The sequence below is a fragment of the Balaenoptera ricei genome, chromosome 10 (genome assembly GCF_028023285.1).
Source record: "Balaenoptera ricei isolate mBalRic1 chromosome 10, mBalRic1.hap2, whole genome shotgun sequence".
NCBI lineage: Eukaryota > Metazoa > Chordata > Mammalia > Artiodactyla > Balaenopteridae > Balaenoptera > Balaenoptera ricei.
This window is the reverse complement of record NC_082648.1, coordinates 35,134,376-35,154,359: the sequence shown is the minus strand read 5'-3', so window position 1 is coordinate 35,154,359 and position 19,984 is coordinate 35,134,376. Positions and strand designations below refer to the sequence as shown.

Below are 19,984 nucleotides of genomic sequence, written 5' to 3'. Positions count from 1 at the left end.
TGGTTTAGATTATATTTGTATATCTATGTTAGTACTTTGTACTTTTTCAAACACTCTAAGCAATTTTCAGAAAAGGCAGGAACTTTAATGTGGAGACAGTTTTTATAATCTTAATCTCTGGTTCGATATTGTTGCTTTTTGTTGTTCCCTCTCTATTTTCTTGTAGTCATTAGAAAAATACTGAAACTAGAAGAGCCTATATGTTTATTTGCAGGGACAGCAAGGAAGGGGGGAAGCTGGTGTCCTACTCCACAGCCAGTCTTGGGGTTAGAGGAACCCTGAGAAATAGAGTAGGTGGTGGCAGCTCAGAAGAGAAGAAACAGGCCGAATACCTGGCACCTGGAAGAAGAAGGAATATAGTGCACAGGGGAGTTGGCCCAGGACAGAGAAGTGGGCCTAGTTTAAAAGAGGCTTGAGGCCCACATGGGGGCCCCTGACATTTCTTACCAGTACATCTGAGCTCTTATAGATCCAATTTTTAGTGGTGGAAACATTACTTGAGAAGGACTCAGAGAAGCATTGTCATTTGGATTGAAACTGAAGAGGCTCTGGGCAACTCACCAGAAGTCTAAGGGACACTCTGTTCCTAAAAGTAAGTGTTCTACACTACGACCCTCTCAGCTTCTTCCTTCCTCTCTCTGAATTTGTCTCTTCTCTTTTGATTTTGGCCCTAAGTTAAACCTAAGAGCTCTAATTTCTCTGTTACCTGTTATTTTTCTCCCGCTGTTTCTGAAATTCAGAGTGGAATCCATGTTTGGGTAGAACAATGGAACAGGGCACTGTTAATAGGGCAGATATTGATTGCACCACAAAATATTTGTCCCTCTGGTAATGTTAGAAAAACAGGATTAAAGGACCGTATAACACTGGAGAATCAAAAGTTTCAGTAGTTGGAAGAAATAATTCTCTACGACTGACATGTTAATTAGCAGTTAGGGTAATTTCAAGAATAAGGTTGGCAATTACTAAAGCAGGGACTGGATAGCTGCAGAGCAGAGGGATGCAGTTTGCTAATTACTTGTTTGTGTGACTGACAAACAGGACTCGAATCCCTTGGGTCAGACTCACCTTTGAACTGATTTTGTCTTAGTCACCAAATGTGAGGCCAAGTCTAAGCCAATTCCAGAAGTTTGAAAAATCTTTTCTTTTTAAACCTCCAGAGAAGATGGAGTCCATGACCTCCCTTTAAAGTCTTTCTGACATTCTTTTTTTAAAGGATATCTAATTCAAATCCTTTGTATTGCAACAGATGACCTTTTCCTTTGGCAATATCCCTGGTAGGTCATGTTCTTCTGCAGAATAACTGTATGGAATGAAATGAGGTTATATTCATAGCAGTATTTCAAAATGAAATGTGATTTGAAGTAGCTTCAATTCCTAAATTGATAAATTATATTCTTTAAGTGTATGCCATTTCTCTGATTGAATTTTAATTTTGTACTTGCTGGCCTTAATTAGTTTAAATTTGACTAATCTTTTTAAAAATCTAGAATCTGAATAACTAGATAGTTCAAAACTGAAAGTTTTCTACATTGTGCTTTTGTGAAAGAATCAATGATAAATGTCAAACTGACAGGAAAAATATGAAAAAGTTACGGTGACAGTTATTTTCAAAGGTACTACACAATTTCCTTCATCTTTATATTTCAAATTCTTTTAACGCAATAAGTGTCTCAAATATAAACCTAAGAAACTTTAAGAAATCAAGAACCATTCTGAATCATCAGAGAAAAAGAAATATTTAGTATAGTGTGTGTGAGGGTAGTACAATCAATGTATTGAGTTAGACTCGTATCTTATTGCCACTTCACATAGGAATAGAAATTAATGCTTAATTCAGATCGCAGATATTTAAAAATGAAAATGTTAGAGCTACTTGTTTTGGTTTTGAACTGTGATCTAAATGAGAACCTATAAAACACCTAGTCCAGAGCAGGCTTTCAAATGTAATTTCAAGCGTAACAGATAATGTTATATTTTCTCAGGATAAATTGTAGTAGTCCCTTTAGGTTTCTCAGAGATGTTATGTTAGAGAATGATGAGAAAGATTTCACATCTTAGCAAGAGTACTAGGTGTTACACTAGGAGTCTGGCAGTGAGTTCTTATCTCATTTCAACCACTTCAACATTCAGCAGTTTTTATTGAACGTCTTATTTTGTACGAGGGCTGAGCTAGGTACTAGACATACAGTGTTGAGCAAAATAGATGTTTGTTTCTTCTGTAAAATTTTATGATTTGCTGTGAATTCAGAAGCACTTTGAATTGTAACCAATTCTGTACATGAGGTAGTATTAGCAAATCTTTATGTGTGAGCTGAAGAGGTGAAATTTTCTTGTTTAAAAAAAATAGTGTTTATAATTGAACAAGTATTATGGTTAGGAGCTGACTGTTGTTAAAAAGAATGAGTTATTTCAGCTTCTATAAAATGGAAGTAAACAATATAAAGTTCACACTTTGAAGAAACTTAAACCAGTTATCATCTGATAAAAACTCTTTTTCAGTGTCATTGTTGTCTTGTCATACTTGCTTTCTGTCTTCTAATTTGAGGCTTGGCACAGATTCTTCTAGACCCTTGGTGTGAGAATGTGAGGAAAGAATTGCGGACCATCTCAGTCAGTCTGTTTTTCAGAATGCAGAGTTCTGAGCCTCCCTTACCTGAGGAGCCTTTCCAGCTATCCCACAGGTGTTGTTCAGAGACTCCTTATTCTAGGAGGTTGGTTGGTTTGTTTTTCTCTCTACATCTTGGGTTAGAGTAGTCACACGGGTTCATTGTTTAAGAGAAATTTTGAAAGTGATTAGTGTTTGGATAGTAGTGGTTTTCAAAGTGTGATCTGATGAACGCTGAGGGTCCCTGAGGACCTTTTAGGGAGTTCATAATCATACTAAGATGTTATTTGCCTTTTTCACTGTTGACACTTGAGGAGGTGGTGCAGAGGTAATGGTGAGTGAAACTGCTGGCTCTTTAGCATAAATCAAAGCAGTGGCACCACATTGCTATATTCATCGTAATCTTCACCGCCATGCACATGCAGTAAAAATAATGCTAGTTTCACTTAAGAATATTGTTCATGAAGCAGTAAAAATGACTAATTTTAGCAAGTCTTGAGTCTTTCTTAATGTTCTGTCTGATGAACTGGGAAGTACAAGTAAAGCACTCCTGCTGCATCCCAAACTAAAGTGGTTGAGTCGCGGGAGAGCAGTTGTAGTTGTTTGTAGTTGTTTGAGTTTTGAGCAGAACTAGCTTCTTTCATAGAACATTATTTTTATTTGAGAGAATGCCTGGCAAACTGTGGTTATTCAGACTCGGATATTTAGCAATTTTCTCAAAAATGAACACAGTAAGTTTGTCACTTGGGGAAAACAATTGATAATATTTGTTGCCAATGATAAAAATTGAGCTTTCAAGTGAAAATTAGAATTTTTGAAAACTTGTAACCACTACAGTGAGCTTAAGAGCTTCCTAGTAGTTTACAGATGATATCAGATGGTTATATCAATGAATATAATTTCTGATATTTTATCATGTGGTTTGTCAACATTTAGAAAATTTGCATAACTCAGTAAACCAGTATTTCCCAATAACCGACGTATGATGTTACAAAACCATGCATAGATAATCCAAAGTATAAAATAAACCAGTGGATTTTAAGGGAACACTATGAAAACTTCATTGACGTGCTTCCAGATTTCATATGCAACTAACGTTTGCGAAACAGCTCTTTGTTGTGCTTTTATTTAGTATGAAAGAAGAATATCCATAATTATCTGAAAAGCCTATTAAAATACTCCTCCCTTTCTCAACCACATATTTGTGGGAGTCGAGATTTTCTTCATATTCTTGCAACAAAACAACACATTGCAACAAATTGAATGCAGAAGGAGATATGACAATCCAGATGTCTTCTGTTAAGCTGGGTAGTTGAGTACCGCTAAAAATATACAATTACAACTCTTCACACAAGGTTATCTTTGTTTTGGAAAATATAGGGTTTTTTCATAAAAGTATATTATTTATATTAAAATATGATTTTTTAAAAATGAAGTAATGTATATTTAAATTTTTTTATCAGTTTTTATTTTCGATATAGTAATTTATTTCTTAATTTAGATAAGACCTAGATAAACAAAAGCTCTTTTAACTTTTGAGAGTATAAAGAGATCCTGAGACCAAAAAGTTTATGCACTATTGGCATAGAGTCTTATTAGCTTTGGTTTCTGTATACAGCAGGTTTACTTCGGCAGGCATTCTTTCCCTTTCCTTTATCCTTTGTTGGGTGAGAGCTCTGATATAACCTAGTGACCTAGTTGTTAAACTCAGGGACCTAATCTTAGTCTTCTTTCCATGTCACCTCAGTAGTATTTGATGTTGGCAGCCTTTTTTAAAAATTGAAATTCTCCTTCCTTGACATCTCTTACACTCCCTTTTCCTAGCTTTCCTTATACATCTCTGAAATCAATTTCTGCCTACCCAAACTTGACTTCTTTTCCCTATTCCTTATTTTGTATGGGGCATAAACTTTCTTTAACCTAAGCTAGAAACTATCTTTTTCTCAACTTTGATTCTAACTCATCGTCATCCCTCGTGTCCAGTCTTCTTTTGGCTTGGCTCTCAAATCTGTCCTTTTTACAATTTATATCACTGTAATTTAGAAGCCTGTATCATTTCTCTCATGAATTATTGGACAAATGGGTCTCTTCTCCAGAATGCTGCTAACATTATTTTCAGTATTTTTTTTTTTTTGAAACCTGTGTGATTATGTTGTTCTCCCTGTATTTAAAAAAAAAAAATTGAGACCTTTCTAGTGACTACTGACTAAAAGTTGAGCTCCTGAGCATGGTGTTCAAGGCCATAATAATCTATGCCTAGATTGCCTTGCTAGCTTCAGTTCCTGCTGTGTATCCCAACCAATCCTATGCTGCATCAGTACTCAAGTATTTCTGTCAGATGGTACTTCTTAAAAGAAATCCTCTGGGATTACAATCATGCCTGCACCACCCCCACTATCATGTTGATTCAGTGTATCTATGTGTATGTGTAGATAATTATTTCTAGAGAATGCAGTACTGTCTAGATTTTTGCCTGCTCTCCCAGGCAGGGACTGTCTTACTCACTTCGGTATCCCCAGAAGCTAGTAAAGTACCTGGAACATTGTAGGCATTTAAACTTTGTCAATTAATGTTCTTTTAAATTTGACTGTTACTATTTGCCACCTGCCATTGCTTTTCCAATAACTTTTGAGATTATATTTGTAACAATATTACCAGATTATTTTGTCCATAATTTGTAGGTATTTATTGATTCAGCATTATTTTTATTTTCACAATTTTGCTTCATATTTTGATACTGTGTTATTTGATTAAAAGCACAATTTTTACAGTTAGATGAGTAACTGAGATGAGTGATTCTGAGTCTTTATTTAAACATGGGAATAGTATTTTTATAACACAGTATTTGATTATTTTGAAGATTAAATAAAAACATAAAGAACTTAGCACATGTCTTACCATATTTTATTTGTTCTTATATACATTCTTAAAAGCATGTATGTGTACAAGAGAAAATATAACTTTTATCTCCGTTTTAGAACATTTTTAGCTTTGTCATTTTTTGTATTGACATATACCATTATATGTTTCATGTGGTAGCATTATTTCAAGGATGACATTGTACATGAATACCTTAGCATTTTTAAGGTATAACTTTGGAAAATTATGTATTTATTACCTCACAACCTTTTCTTTAGGTCTTGTTATTTAGATTACTGAAATTTACATAGTATAGCTGAAAATGAGAAGTATTTCTCTTAAACTACTGAAGTCATGAAAGAGTACAGCATATTATAAAATATATTTTATTACTCGATTAAATTGTGGGTTCTCCATTAAATGATATTTAAAGTTAAAATAGTTGATGTCAAGAGCCTATCAAAAACTAAAATATACTAAACATAGATTTGTAGTATTTGAGATTGTTTAATTGAAAAATAGTTTAGAATTCAGATTCTGCATTTGTTTGAACTACACTGAATTTAAAATTAATGGAATGAATTAAATTTAATTATAATTCAAATGGAAGTAATTTTTACCTTATGACTGAGACAGTATTATTTTATCTATGAACATGTTACTTTTAAAGATAAATCAATTGTACAAATTAGCAGACACCTATATAACTATAGAAATAGGCAGACATTCAATAAAAAAGGAATTTTCCCTCATCTTGTGCTTCTTTACTATTTCTAATTGTTCAGTCAAGCTAAAAAGATTAGTCATTCATATCTTTCTAGAATTTGTTATTTTGCCTTCCTCATTAACTGCTTATTCTTCAATATCCAGCTCACATATCTAGTCCCTGTGACATTCTCCTAAGCCCATCCCAAACTTGCCTTCCTTTGTGATTTTTGTTGATATCTCTGATTGTGATCTCTATCTAGCTTCAGCATTTCCTCATAAACCCAGAATTGATTTTGTCTTTCTCATGAAGCTGAGTATTCTCTCTCAATGGGACAAATTAACCTGAGAGAGGAGGATGGCTGTATTCTCTTCCTGGAATGAATAGTTCCTCAAAGTCAATTTGTGATGCTTACCTTTATTCTATCATTTAGCATACTATAGTTCTGTTAGATGTATGCATTTACTCTCGTTATGAGTTTCTTAAGAGGAATATGAGTTTTTCATTATCTTTTTCGAAGATGTTTAACTAAGTGCCTGGGAAATAATAGGTGTTCAGTAAAGGTTTGTTGAAAGAGAAATATAGGTATTAGAAAGGAAAAGTTATTATTTTTTTTTTAAATAAGCTTTGAAAAAGTTGGAATTCTGATACAGGTTAAGTCATTATTTGGAAAAGAACCCTCCTATATACATATGTGAATTATTGGAAATAAATTATCAGAAGTGAACAAAATTCTAGAATTCTGCACATGCTTATTCTAGGTTTCTTTGCTTATTCCTCTTTCCTTCAAGGTTAGATATCCGGCCAACATACTTTGGTAGAAAAATTAGCATTCTTTGGGGTATCAAGTTTTCATTCAATGAAACCTTAGGTGTTTTTTTTTTTTAAAGACACATTTTCGTTAAATAATTATCTTTTATAACTTGTAATGTTAGTGGTTTTACAAGTGTGTAAAATATTATTATGTCATTGTGACTTTGAAACTAAATTATTCATTTAACAAATATTTACTGAACACTTAACAGTGTTTTGTTTATTGGCTTTCATGATTGCTAAAATCTCTACCTTTTGTTATATATGCTCTGTGGTTGATAATCATCTGTTTTAAAAGATTCAGTAGGCATTTTGTTCTGTAATGTTGTTTATTATGGAAATTTACAGAATTACTGAGAATTTTAGAGCTGGAAGGAACCTTTTAAGAGCTTCCAAAGTGTTTAGTCATTTTCTGAGACAGGCTATTTTTTATTTCTTGAAACCTTAATGGTAGAGATAAGATAATTTTCAGGGGGAAGATATTGAGGGGTATGGGGTAGAGATGTTGGTATTTAAACTTTTGAAGTTGTTGAGGCCACTGTTGTTTCCAAACCCTTTCGTCTGGGATTTTCAACTCTGGAGGATTCTTGCTGTGCTGCAGTCTTAGAGAACTGCCAGGTAATGCATAGCAATCTGCTGGGTGAGGTCTTTTCTATTTGTTGGAACTCATGGCTCTAGCTTAGTAGCCTCTTGACAAGTAAGAAAACAGGCCTGGAAAGATTGAGCTGTTCAAGGTCAATAGCTGGTTAGTGCTAGGTTCAAATGTTTGGATTTCTAAGTCCTTTTTATTACCTTGCTGTGGTAGCATTCAAATTTTTAGCAAGTAACTTCTTAAGGATTTCTTCTTGTAAATTTCATTATACCTGTATCTAGTGCTGTACATCTTGAAAACTTCTAACATTAAACCTACTACTTACAACTGATATAAGAACTTATGTTAAAATCTGCGCTAGCACTATAGTGAATGAAGAACAAAATGACAGTCAATTGTTTTCTCTATTTTAAGAAATATTTTTGAAGTTAAAATGTCAAACTTCATTTTGATGTCTTTTACAATAACGTTTATTGTGCTGTATATCTTGACCTCTTTGATATCATAGTATTTCTTAGGAGAAAAATCCCAGTAAATATTATTTCCCTCTTTTATTTGTGACATAAATTCTAAGAATCTCTAATAGTATAACAAATTACAAATTTGACTGTATGTGTGTATGTGAATGTGTGTGTATGATAAAAAATTTGTACAGTTCTCTGACAGTTTTTAGACATGAGTTAAATCACTTCATCTTTACATATTTTATAGTCTGATCAGGGTTCTTTTACACAAAATCATCCTTTATAGGATATACTAGCAATGAGCAATCTAAAACAGCAGCAAGTAGATAATATTCAATGCCAGAGAAGTAGTTGCTCAGGAAGTAGAGCTTTATGTGTATTTGCAAAGTAGGCAAAGTTGTTTTGGTCATTTTTTCATCTTTCTCCATCCTTTTTTGTTATTTACTTTTTGTCTACCCAGGGCCCAGAGTCTCCTAGCCTACTTTCTAAAATGTTCTCATTTCTTTATTTACTAGAAAATCTTTCCTGTTTTAGGTAAATCTGAATAAAGTAGTAGTTTCAAGCGTGAATATAAGTAACCTGGGCATGGGGGATAGAATTATTTACTTCTTTAAGATCATAACTCTTTTTCTGATGATAAAAGTGTTACATGTTCATTGAAGATACTAAAGTATAAGGAGGAAAATAAGAATGCCCACCATCATAACATCTCTCAGGCCAGAGAGATGTTAGCACAGTATTGAACGCACAGCCATCCTTTCCTTTAGCCGTACTGTTCTTTCAGGGCCAGCTTTGGGAAGCCTCCTGTGAGAGAGCAAGTTGCCAGAAATAAGGGAGTAAGGATGAAAGATGGGTTTGCCAGTTAGAGTCAAGTAACAGGTTTCTTGGCGTAGAGAGAGCTGTCCTTCCCTCAGAAGGGCCCAGAGGTTTTGAATTGTGCTCTTTGGAGCCCCGAGATCTCCTGAAATTATCTCAGTGGCTGCCAATAGGAGCAAACAAGTGGGACTTTGTGTTCCCACAATCCACTTCAGCCAGATCATCTATGCTCTTATACATTTTATGTGTTAGGATTTCTCTTAATTTTTATTTCCTAAGTGAGTTTTGCTATTAAAACCTTTTTTTTTTGAGAATCATTGCCCTGTTCCATCCATTTAGCCTTCTACCACTCAAATTCTGCTCAGCACAAGTTGGATTAATTGTGACTGGACTTCTTAGCCTCACATTTCAAAGGGAAGCGCTAATAATGAGTTTTGTATAGTGGTGGGGAGATTTGAAGCTTTTCCCTTTGAAAAGCCTTTTTCCTTTCTCCCTTCTTCCCTGTTCCTTTCCTTTTTTCTCACCCATCTTCTTAGACATTTTGCTTTCTTTTTTAAGACCAAGGCTGATAAGGCCCAGGACTCTATAATCATTGATTAGATGAGTAATGAGCAGTACAACTTACAGATGAAAAATATTTTAAATTCATAATGTCATCAAATTGTACTTTTTGATAAAACTTAAGGCTATTTCATCATCTATATGAATGTGGTTATCAAATTTGCTCAGTATTCCCTTGTTGCCAACTTTTCGTAAACTTAATGTCTCTGATTCACACAGCACTTTTCTGTAATATTCCTTGGTAATTTACATTTTAATTGTAATCTTGCCATCTTCCACTTGTGTAGGATTTCATTATACATGTTTTTAGTGCAGGAAAATATATCTAGTTTTATTTTTCCACTGTGTATTTGTTTTTAATTTTTATGTGTACTCATGATAATGGAAAGCAAAAAAAAGAAAGGAATGTCGATATTTATGAGTTGCTTGCAATTATGTAGTATAGTGGTGAAGAGTTTTGATTCTGGAGCTCAACTATATGGGCTTATATATTAGTCTCAACACTTACTGGCTGTGTGAACTTGTGAAAGTTACTAACTTTGAGCCTGTTTTTTCAGTTGTAAAATGGAGATGATAATAACAACCAAGTGTTGTTGTGAGAATTAAATGAGATAATTCTTGTAAAGTACTTGGCACAGTGCCTGGCATACAGTAAGTCCTCAAAAAATATTAGCTGAAACAGTCAAATACATGAGTGGTAATATAATAATAGACTTCCATATTTAACAGTCCCTATTGTCAAATGTGTGGGTTCTAGTGGGTGACTGACAAAACCAGAACATAAGAATAAGTGTTTTCTACTAAAAAATAATACTTCCACAAATTGCTTCAGGGATATTTTCACCCTCTTACCCTCCTTTCCTCCCTCCCTCTCTCCCTGTTTCTTCTCTGCCCTTCGTGTGTGTGTGTGTGTGTGAAGCTGATGTGGACTTCACATAAACATTTGGGCCTTACCAGTAAAAGTTTTTGCATCTAGAAAGTACTTTGGTAGTGTAATAGTGGTAAGCAGTGTATATAGACTTAAGAATTGAATAGTTAAAAGCAGCATTTTTTTTTTTAACTGTTTGTCAGAGTTAAAGAGTAAGTCTGCTTTCAAGGTTGGATGGTCAGACGGCATGGTCATGGTCTTTTTTAGGCCACAGTGTCTTGTTGTTTATTATATTATTTCCTCTGCTTTGTACTTTCTTATCCTCCACAGTTTCTTTCTTATTCTTTATGATTGCTCAAGGCATCATCTCTCTCAAGAAGCATTTCTTTATCCATAGGCCAGAATGAATGCCCTTTCAATTACTCTTAAAGCATTATGTGCAAAATGTGATGATTATGTTTACACAGTGTATTGAAAATATTTCATTTTGTTTCTCTCTCCTTCCCTGAACTGTAATCTCCTTGAGAGTAGCGCGACCGGTCCAGAATCACATTTTAGTTTAAATCCCCACCATGCCATTTATGGTCATATAACCATAGGGCTTTGTGGTGATGATTAAATGTGATAAATGATGTAAGGAACTTAACATAGTTTTTAGTTAATAATAATGGTAATAATTGTAAATGATATTAATAAAAAATCCCAGTGTCTGTCATTGTGTCTTGCGTAGGTACTGACAATGCTTAACTGAACTGCAAAGTCTCTTTATCGTTTATCTGATTCTGTTGTTGCTTTAAACTGTTTTCCACTTGTTTTTAAGGAACATTTACATCATTTCATTTCATTTCATTTCATCGGCCTGTGAGTTGGGTAGAGTATGTCTAATTGTGCCCATTTACTTCATAAAAGAACTTGTGTCAACCTAAATTACCTTCATACTCAATTTTTTCAGCAGTTTAAAAAATGTTTTCTTTTGTCATCGATACAATGCATAGTTGAAACCACAGCAAGTAGCATTTTATTCTAAGTTGTGATTATTGTGTTGAATCTTAACTAGCGGTAGAGAAACCATTTGGTGGAAGCCGTTGCAGTAGTCTAGGCAAGAGACAATAGTGGCCCAAACAAGGATAATGCCAGTAGGAGAGAGAAGTGAATGGATTCTAGATATGTTTAGTAGAAAATGTATAGGACTTGATGGATGGTTGGATATGGTTGTGAGAGATAGGAAGTTGGGTTTTAGAGAGGGAAGAATCGAGGATAAATCCCAGGATTCTGGCTTAATTATGCAGCTAGGTAAATGGTGGTACTTGTCACTGACCGGAAACAAGAGGAAGGACAGGTTTTGGGGAAGGTAGTGGTTCACTTTTAGGTTTGTTGAATTTCAAGCATCTGAGAGAAATCTGAGAAGGGGCATCTATGAGGCAGTTGGATATTTTTTTTTTTTTTTTTTTTTTTTTTTTTTTTTATCATCAGAGTACACCCAGAACTGTCTGTAAATGACAAAAGACTTAAAAATGACCACGGTTAAAGATTTGATGACAGTTCATAATAATGCAGTTGACAAGAAAATTAGTTATTTCTGAGATATACATTTTAAAGTAATAACTAGGATTATTACTTATAACATTATACCAGAACATATAAGATTTTTAGAAATTTCATGTAATGTCTGAAACATTTATATTAACATATTTCCATACATATTTCCATACAAGTACAAATATAAGATTTTTAGAAATTTCATGTAATGTCTGAAACATTTATATTAACATATTTCCATACATATTTCCATACAAATACAAATATAAGATTTTTAGAAATTTCATGTAATGTCTGAAACATTTATATTAACATGTTTCCATACAAATAACCCAATGAAAGTTTAGTATTAGTTGTTTTGTTTGTTTTTTTATACTGCAGGTTCTTATTAGGCATCAGTTTTATACACATCAGTGTATACATGTCAATCCCAATCACCCAATTCAGCACACCACCATCCCCACCCCACCGCAGTTTTCCCCCCTTGGTGTCCATATGTCCATTCTCTACATCTGTGTCTCAACTTCTGCCCTGCAAACTGGCTCATCTGTACCATTTTTCTAGGTTCCGCATACATGCATTAATATACGATATTTGTTTTTCTCTTTCTGACTTACTTCACTCTGTATGACAGTCTCTAGATCCATCCACGTCTCAACAAATGACTCAATTTCGTTCCTTTTTATGGCTGAGTAATATTCCATTGTATATATGTACCACAACTTCTTTATCCATTCGTCTGTTGATGGGCATTTAGGATGCTTCCATGACCTGGCTATTGTAAATAGTGCTGCAATGAACATTCGGGTGCATGTGTCTTTTTGAATTACGGTTTTCTCTGGGTATATGCCCAGTAGTGGGATTGCTGGGTCATATGGTAATTCTATTTTTAGTTTTTTAAGGAACCTCCATATTGTTCTCCATAGTGGCTGTATCAATTTACATTCCCACCAACAGTGCAAGAGGGTTCCCTTTTCACCACACCCTCTCCAGCATTTGTTGTTTGTAGATTTTCTGATGATGCCCATTCTAACAGGAGTGAGGTGATACCTCATTGTAGTTTTGATTGAGGCAGTTGGATATTTGGGGCTTAAGCTTAGGAAGGAGATCAGGGCTATAAATATATGTTTGTTAGTCATCAGCATACATGACCAAATTGAAGCCATGGGAGTGAGACAGATCTAGACAGATCAAGGAGAGAATAGATAGAACAGCATGAGAAAAGAGAACCTAGGACAGAAACTTGAGAAACATCATCACTTCCTTGTGGTGGTAGAAGAAGAGCATCCTACAAAGAAGAAGAAAGAAATAGAGGAGAAAGAAAAATTAAGTAGGGAGTGAGTAGCCCAGGAGAGTGTAATGTTATGGGAATAGAGGGAAGAGAATATTTTCAAAAGGAGGGGATGTGGTTGGCCATGGCAAATGGCTTTTACTTTCATCAGAATCTTAATTTTTCCTTTGCATTCTGTATAATATTTATTTTAACAAGTGTTGCATTAACATTTATATTTTAAATTGTAACAAGATTGTAATCCTGCATAGTGCTTGCACTAAGCTTTCCATGGTAGTTACAACAGTTCTAAATTATATCTAATAAAGGAGGTTAATAATGGTAGGTCAGGAGATGAGTAAAATTATGTTACTAACTAACTTGTTTCAAGGAAGAGTGCTCTAATGATCTAGAGCATTCTTATCTAAATATCACCAAGCCTCTATTTTTACAGGTAACTCCTGGTTATAGAAATTAATAGAATTAATTTAAAAAATTGGATCCATGTTGGTATCAAGAATTTTTTAAGTGGTAAGTACAACAACTTGGAACGCTTTCTTGGAAAACTGCATAGTTAATTGCGAGGGAGTGCGTATAGTTTGAAGAAGTTCTTATCTTCTGTTTTTAGAAGGAATGAATCATAACATTAGATCAGCTAACCAAGCAAATCACAGCACTTTTCATAAAACTGTACAGTATATTTGGTCTGTAAAGTGGTAGTCATTGTGGAGTATATTGGATTTGATGTTATCCATGATTCAGATTTTTTTTTAAGGCAAAAAATAATTTTGTGACCTTTTAATGCCATGCTAGACAAGCTCTAATAAGCCCACTTGTGGGTTATCTCTTTTGAGAAGTGTAAGTTCATTTAACTTAATGTCCATAATTTAGATTTTATGAGTGCTGAATAACAAAGTTATTATTTAGAATATAGTCAGTAGGTTGCACTATTACTGTTGACCTCAGACTATTTGAAACTTATTATATTAGAAAAATTTGCCATTGTTTTATAAATCAGTTTTACAGGACTTCCCTGGTGGCGCAGTGGTTAAGAATCTGCCTGCCAATGCAGGGGACATGGGTTCGAGCCCTGGTCCGGGAAGATGCCACATGCTGCAGAGTAACTAAGCCCGTGTGCCACAACTACTGAGCCTGTGCTCTAGAGCCCGCAAGTCACAACTACAGAAGCCCGCATGCCTAGAGCCCGTGCTCTGCAACGAGAAGCCACCACAATAGAAGCTCACGCAATGCAATGAAGAGTAGCCCCCACTTGCCGCAACTAGAGAAAGCCCACGTGCAGCAACAAAGACCCAATGCAGCCAAAATAAAAATAAATAAAATAAATAAAATTATTTAAAAATAAATAAATAAATCTGTTTTACATCAAGAATATGCACTTATGTTTTAGAGATAGTTATTAAGAATTGATTTGAAAATTAATACAGGGCTTAGAATCTCTTTAGATTAATTTTAATATTATGGTCAGAAAAGGTGAGAAAAAGAATTTGAAACTGCAGAGTAAGAGTTAGATTTCCTTATCGTGTTGACATAATTGTTGGCATTCAGAGTATTGTTAGCTGTTATTTTTGTGTATTGGGTTGGCCAAAAAGTGCCTTTGGTTTTTAAGTAAAAATAAAAGACATGTTTTTTCATTTTTACCAAGAACTTTATCAGACAACGTATTCACCCTTTTGTTCCACTACCTTCTGCCATTTTTCAGGCAACTTCATAATTCTGTCTTCCCAAAACTTTTTATCTTTTTGAGCAAAGAACTGTTCCAGGTGCCTTTTACAGTCTTCCAGGGAATTGAAATTTTGTCCATTAAGAGAATTTTGTAGTGGAAATCTGAAGGTGCAATGTCTGGTGAATACGGCGGATGAATCAGAACTTCTCAGCCAAGCTGTAACAGTTTTTGCCTGGTCATCAGAGAAACATGCGGTCTTGTGTTATCCTGATGGAAGGTTATGCGTTTTCTGTTGACTAATTTCAGACGCTTTTTGTCAAGTGCTGCTTTCAGTTGGTCTAATTGGGAGCAGTACTTGTTGGAATTAATTGTTTGGTTTTCCAGAAGGAGCTCATAATAGAGGACTCCCTTCCAATCCCACCATATACACAACATCACCTTCTTTGGATGAAGACCGGCCTTTGGTGTGGTTGGTGGTGGTTCATTTCGCTTGCCCCACGATCTCTTCTGTTCCACATTATTGTACAGTATCCACTTTTCATTGCCTGTCACAATTTGTTTTTAAAATGGAATGTTTTCATTATGTTTCAGTAGAGAATCTCATGTGGAAATACGGTCAGGAAGGTTTTTTTTTTACTTAACTTACGTGGAACCCAAACATCAAAGCGATTAACATAAGCAAGCTGATGCAAATGTTTTTCAGCGCTTAATTTGGATATTTTGAGTATGTTGGCTTATTTCCTGCGTGGTATATCGTTGATTGTTCTCAATTAATGTCTCGATTTGATCAACTTCAACTGGTCTCCCTGACCGTGGAGCATCGTCCAGTGAGAAATCTCCAGCATGAAACTTCAGAAAACTGCACAAATCTTTTTTGTGTGTTTCAGTTGTGTTTTTACCTTTCTTGAAATAATAAAGCATAATATGCCAAAAATGTTGCTTATTTTCTTCCATCTTCAGTATTAAAATGGCCACACAGAAATTCACCAATTTAATAAGTCTTTTTTTAAAATGAACGCTGATATGACAGCTGTCACATACAGTCTAACAAAATTGTTTCGAATGAAGTTAAAGACAACTAAGTGCTACTAGAGCCATCTTATGGAAAAAACCGAACGAACCTTTTGGCCAACCGATCTTTAACTTGGATACTAACTATAATTAGCTAAGGAAGGACTAATGCTTCTCACATTTTGGACTAGGATCAGGAAAATATTTCCTTGAACTAGAAACTATTAAGAATAGAGGGTATTACTTTTTTACAGAAGTATCCCATGATACCAGATATGGTTTATAAAATGTGGTGCTTAATTATGGGACTAGGGTATTTGTCATATTAGGAAGATCAAAATATTGTTGAAGATCAATTAATGTGATTAAGGTATCCTTAGGAAGAATGACTAGAACATAAAATGATATAAAAAGAAAAACCACATAGCCAATTGGTTAGTGTTTAGCATAGTACAGGAGGTGGTAGGAAGTGAGAGATGTTATTTGACGGTTGCTAGAATGGTGTTTTGTCCTGGGGTTGTAGTAATGTAGGCTTCTTTATATTTAAGTTAACTGCATCTTAAACTTTAAAAAATTTCAATTAAAAAAAGTAGCTTATAGACACAACAACCAGTTTTCAGGGCTGCTGCACACTTAGACTGTGTGCATTATGCAATTCTTTGTAATGCTTTGGTTCCGTCCAGATTTGTTGGGAAAGAAATGCCCTGGAAGGTGGCGTGTGATTTATTAATCAGTTTGAGGAGGTTGGTTGGTATAGTTCAGTTGAGTCTTATCTGCTTTAGCTTTAGGTTGAATTTTTGGACCTAAAAACCAAGAACCAAATTCCAAATTGGGCCCCCACCCATTAACTCATATTTTCTGTGAGTTCCTTTTTAGGAACATAATTAATATTCACTTTGCAACTTTTAGCTTAATACTAATTACTTTGTAATGCTTTCCATATTAGTTACCTGTTGCTGTATAACAAATTACCACAAAACTCAGTGGCCAAAAACAATCAGCATTTATTATCTTCTCTCCCTCCCTCCCTCTCTCCCTTCCTTCCTTTCTTCCTTCTTTCCTTCCTTGTCAAAAATTCAGAAGCCGTTTAGCAGGTGGTTCTGGCTCAGGATCTCTCAGGCTCAATTGAGGGAGGATCCACATCTAAGCTCACTCAGCGTTGTCGGCAGGCCTTAGAATACCTGCTTCCAGCTGTTGGCAGGCCTCAGGACTCTGGTTGTTGGCCGGATGCATTAATTTATTGGTCATGTGGGCCTCTCCATGGGGCTGCTCACAACATGGCAGCTTGCTTACCCCAAAGCAAGATATCTGGGTGAAAGTCACCAAAACGGGAGCCACTGTCTTTTTATAACCTAATTTTGGGAGTGACATCCATTACTAATGCCAAATTCTGTTCCTTAGAAGTGAGTCACTAAATCCAGCCCATACTCAGAGGGAGGAGATTACAGAAGGGCATGCATACCAGGAGGTGGGATCAATGTGGACCATCTTAAAGGCTGCTTATCACACGGTCCTTTGAAGTTTAAAACTTTTTGTGGTTGTTGCAGAATTCTTTCCTGAAAGGGAAGCTTATGGAGGCAACCCAAAATATAAAATAGATAAATGGAGAGCTGTTCTGTCCAGAGCAGGGGTTCTAGGGACCTAGAGCTTACCTGCTAGCATCCCTCCACTTCAGCTTTTCTGAACAGATTGAATATTAGTATCTTTACCATCTAATGTCAGTCAAGAACATGAATATGTACTATTTTTCTCATACTTTCCTTTTAGAATTTGTCAGCAGTTGCAGTTCTAAAATTCTAGCTTACAAATAAAAATCAGGTATTGGAACATGGAAAATGATTTGTGTAAATGTTTCTGGCAACTTTAACGGTCTGAGGAGCTTTCTTTACTAGTAAATCTAATGGAATGGGTGATTTTGTAATATTAGCAGATATAATTTATATATTGGTAGGATAATGATAGTGATTTACTTAGTAACTACTGTCTAGAATGTTTTCTTAACTATTTCCAAATTATATGTATTTTTGTACAAGTGGTATTTGCACTTCTTTTAATATTAATGTGTTTTTGTATCTCTTTCATGCTGCACATCGTGATTCCTGATCAATACCATAAATTACTTATTTTCTTTATCTTGCAATATAAAGAATATAGTCTCAAAATTATAGTACAGTCATCCCTTGGTATCTATGGGGGATTGGTTCTGGGACCCTCTTGGTTACCAAAATCTGAAGATGCTCAAGTCCCTTACTAAAATGGTGTAGGAGTTGCACATAAACCTGCATACATCCTCCCATATACTTTAAATCATCTCTGGGTTACTTATAATTCCTAATACAATGTAAATGCTATGTAAATAGTTGTTAGCATGTTCTGCTTTTTGGAATTTTGTGGAATTTTTTTTCCGAATATTTTTGATGTATGGTTGGTTGAATCTGTGGATGCAGAACCCCTGGATACAGAGAGCCAGCTGTACCAAAATTAATACAAACACTAAATCTCTAAACTTAGAATTTTTTTAATAGTTCTTTAAAGATATATAAAATCATTTGAAAATAATTCCCTTTCTGGGTGGTTATGTTACAATTTGATATATGGTTAGATTCCAGGCATGGTTTTTAAATGCATTACTTATATTTTTATTAACTTAATCCTCACAATTGTTCTGTGAAGTAGGTTCTGCTGTTACCCCTATTTTACAGATAAATACAGTTTTTTCCATCTTGATTTTAGGTTAATTTATGTTAACAAGAAAATAGTACTGTTTTTGTTTGTTTCTTTATGGGTTCATGTAGAGCTAAGTAGTGGATAAGGCTGAAGGAAAGGAAACTTTAAGAAGCGGATTATCTGATGAGCTGTTTAAGGAGCAGAAAAGGATGACAGTTTCTGTAAATAACATTGTTTAGTAAGTAAGTGTGTAATTCACCTTTGACCTCATTTTGGTTAACTGAGGTACACACATCCCCCCCATATTTATGAACCATCAATAATGTCACTGAAATACGTGTGAATATATGTATGATGTTGAATTTTATTACACTGCTAAAGGATTTCAAGTCCAGGATTTACCACGAACAACTTTCCACAGCTATAATACCTTACATTAGAATTTTAAATCTTAATTGAAAGTTAGAAAATAATGTACTTGGAATCACAAAACCAATTGTAATTTAAGTTGCTTCCGGCCAAAATATAATGTCTAAACTAATGGGTAGTAGTGGAAGTGAAAGTTAGCTAACTCTTTTTTTTTTATTTTTAAACTTTGGGTTTTTATTTATTTATTTATTTGTTTGTTTGTTTATGGCTGTGTTGGGTCTTCGTTTCTGTGCGAGGGCTTTCTCCAGTTGCGGCAAGTGGGGGCCACTCTTCATCGTGGTGCGCGGGCCTCTCACTGTCGCGGCCTCTCTTGTTGCGGAGCACAGGCTCCAGACGCGCAGGCTCAGTAATTGTGGCTCACGGGCCTAGTTGCTCCGCGGCATGTGGGATCCTCCCAGACCAGGGCTCGAACCCGTGTCCCCTGCATTGGCAGGCAGATTCTCAACCACTGCGCCACCAGGGAAGCCCCCTTTTTTTTTGAACAGTTTTTTCAAAAGTTCAAATTGATTTTATGCAGTAGGTTCTCATTAGTGAAACACTTGATTAGGTTCTTGATTACTAAGGAGTACCTTTTTGTGGATGGGCGTTACAATTATTAGAGCTTACAGAGGATACTTTTGAATAGAGTATCCTAATTTCTGGAATGTCTTTTCTCAGCTGTTCTGATAAAATCCATCTTAGTTGAGCTTATGCTATGATAACAACAACAAACAGCTTTGAATTCTGGTCTCTTAAGTGAACCTTTTGTTTACCTTAAGATATTTTCAAGATATTTTGATTCTCAAATTATTTTTAAAAATGCATTTGATTTTATTTTCAATTCATAAGATCTGAGTCTAAATGGAGACTGCATGTGTTGCTATAAATTAAAATTGGAAATTATCATTTAGTTCTTAATGACAACTTTTATACTAGCTTATACCGTAAGGATAAAATATTTGGATTATTGCTCCTGTATCTGTTGCATCAATCCAAACACGTAGGACCTTCATGCCATGTACTTGCTTACTTTTCAGGGAATAGACGTTAACTAGGAATCTAGTTAACTAGATAGCCCTTTTGGCATTTATCTCTGTATTACAGTTAGAAATTGAGGT

The 19,984-nt window shown here is 34.9% G+C and overlaps 1 protein-coding gene across 9 annotated transcripts in view; it reads left to right on the top strand.

The window, feature by feature from the left end:
- The window catches only part of YAF2 (YY1 associated factor 2), a 73,081-nt gene that overhangs the window by 2,312 nt on the left and 50,785 nt on the right, over positions 1-19,984 (top strand). For 2 of the 9 annotated variants that reach the window (XR_009505342.1, XM_059935658.1), the window contains exon 2: positions 2,549-2,714. The exons of 3 other annotated variants lie outside the window; for them this stretch is intronic. Coding sequence is in view for 2 of the 6 variants with exons in the window: in XM_059935658.1 (XP_059791641.1) it covers positions 2,549-2,714 (166 nt within the window). In the remaining 4 variants the exon portion in view is untranslated. Of the gene's footprint in view, positions 1-214; positions 593-2,548; positions 2,715-14,114; positions 14,412-19,984 lie in introns of those variants that run through there. 4 more of the 9 variants (XR_009505343.1, XR_009505345.1, XM_059935663.1 and 1 more) reach the window with 4 other exon arrangements.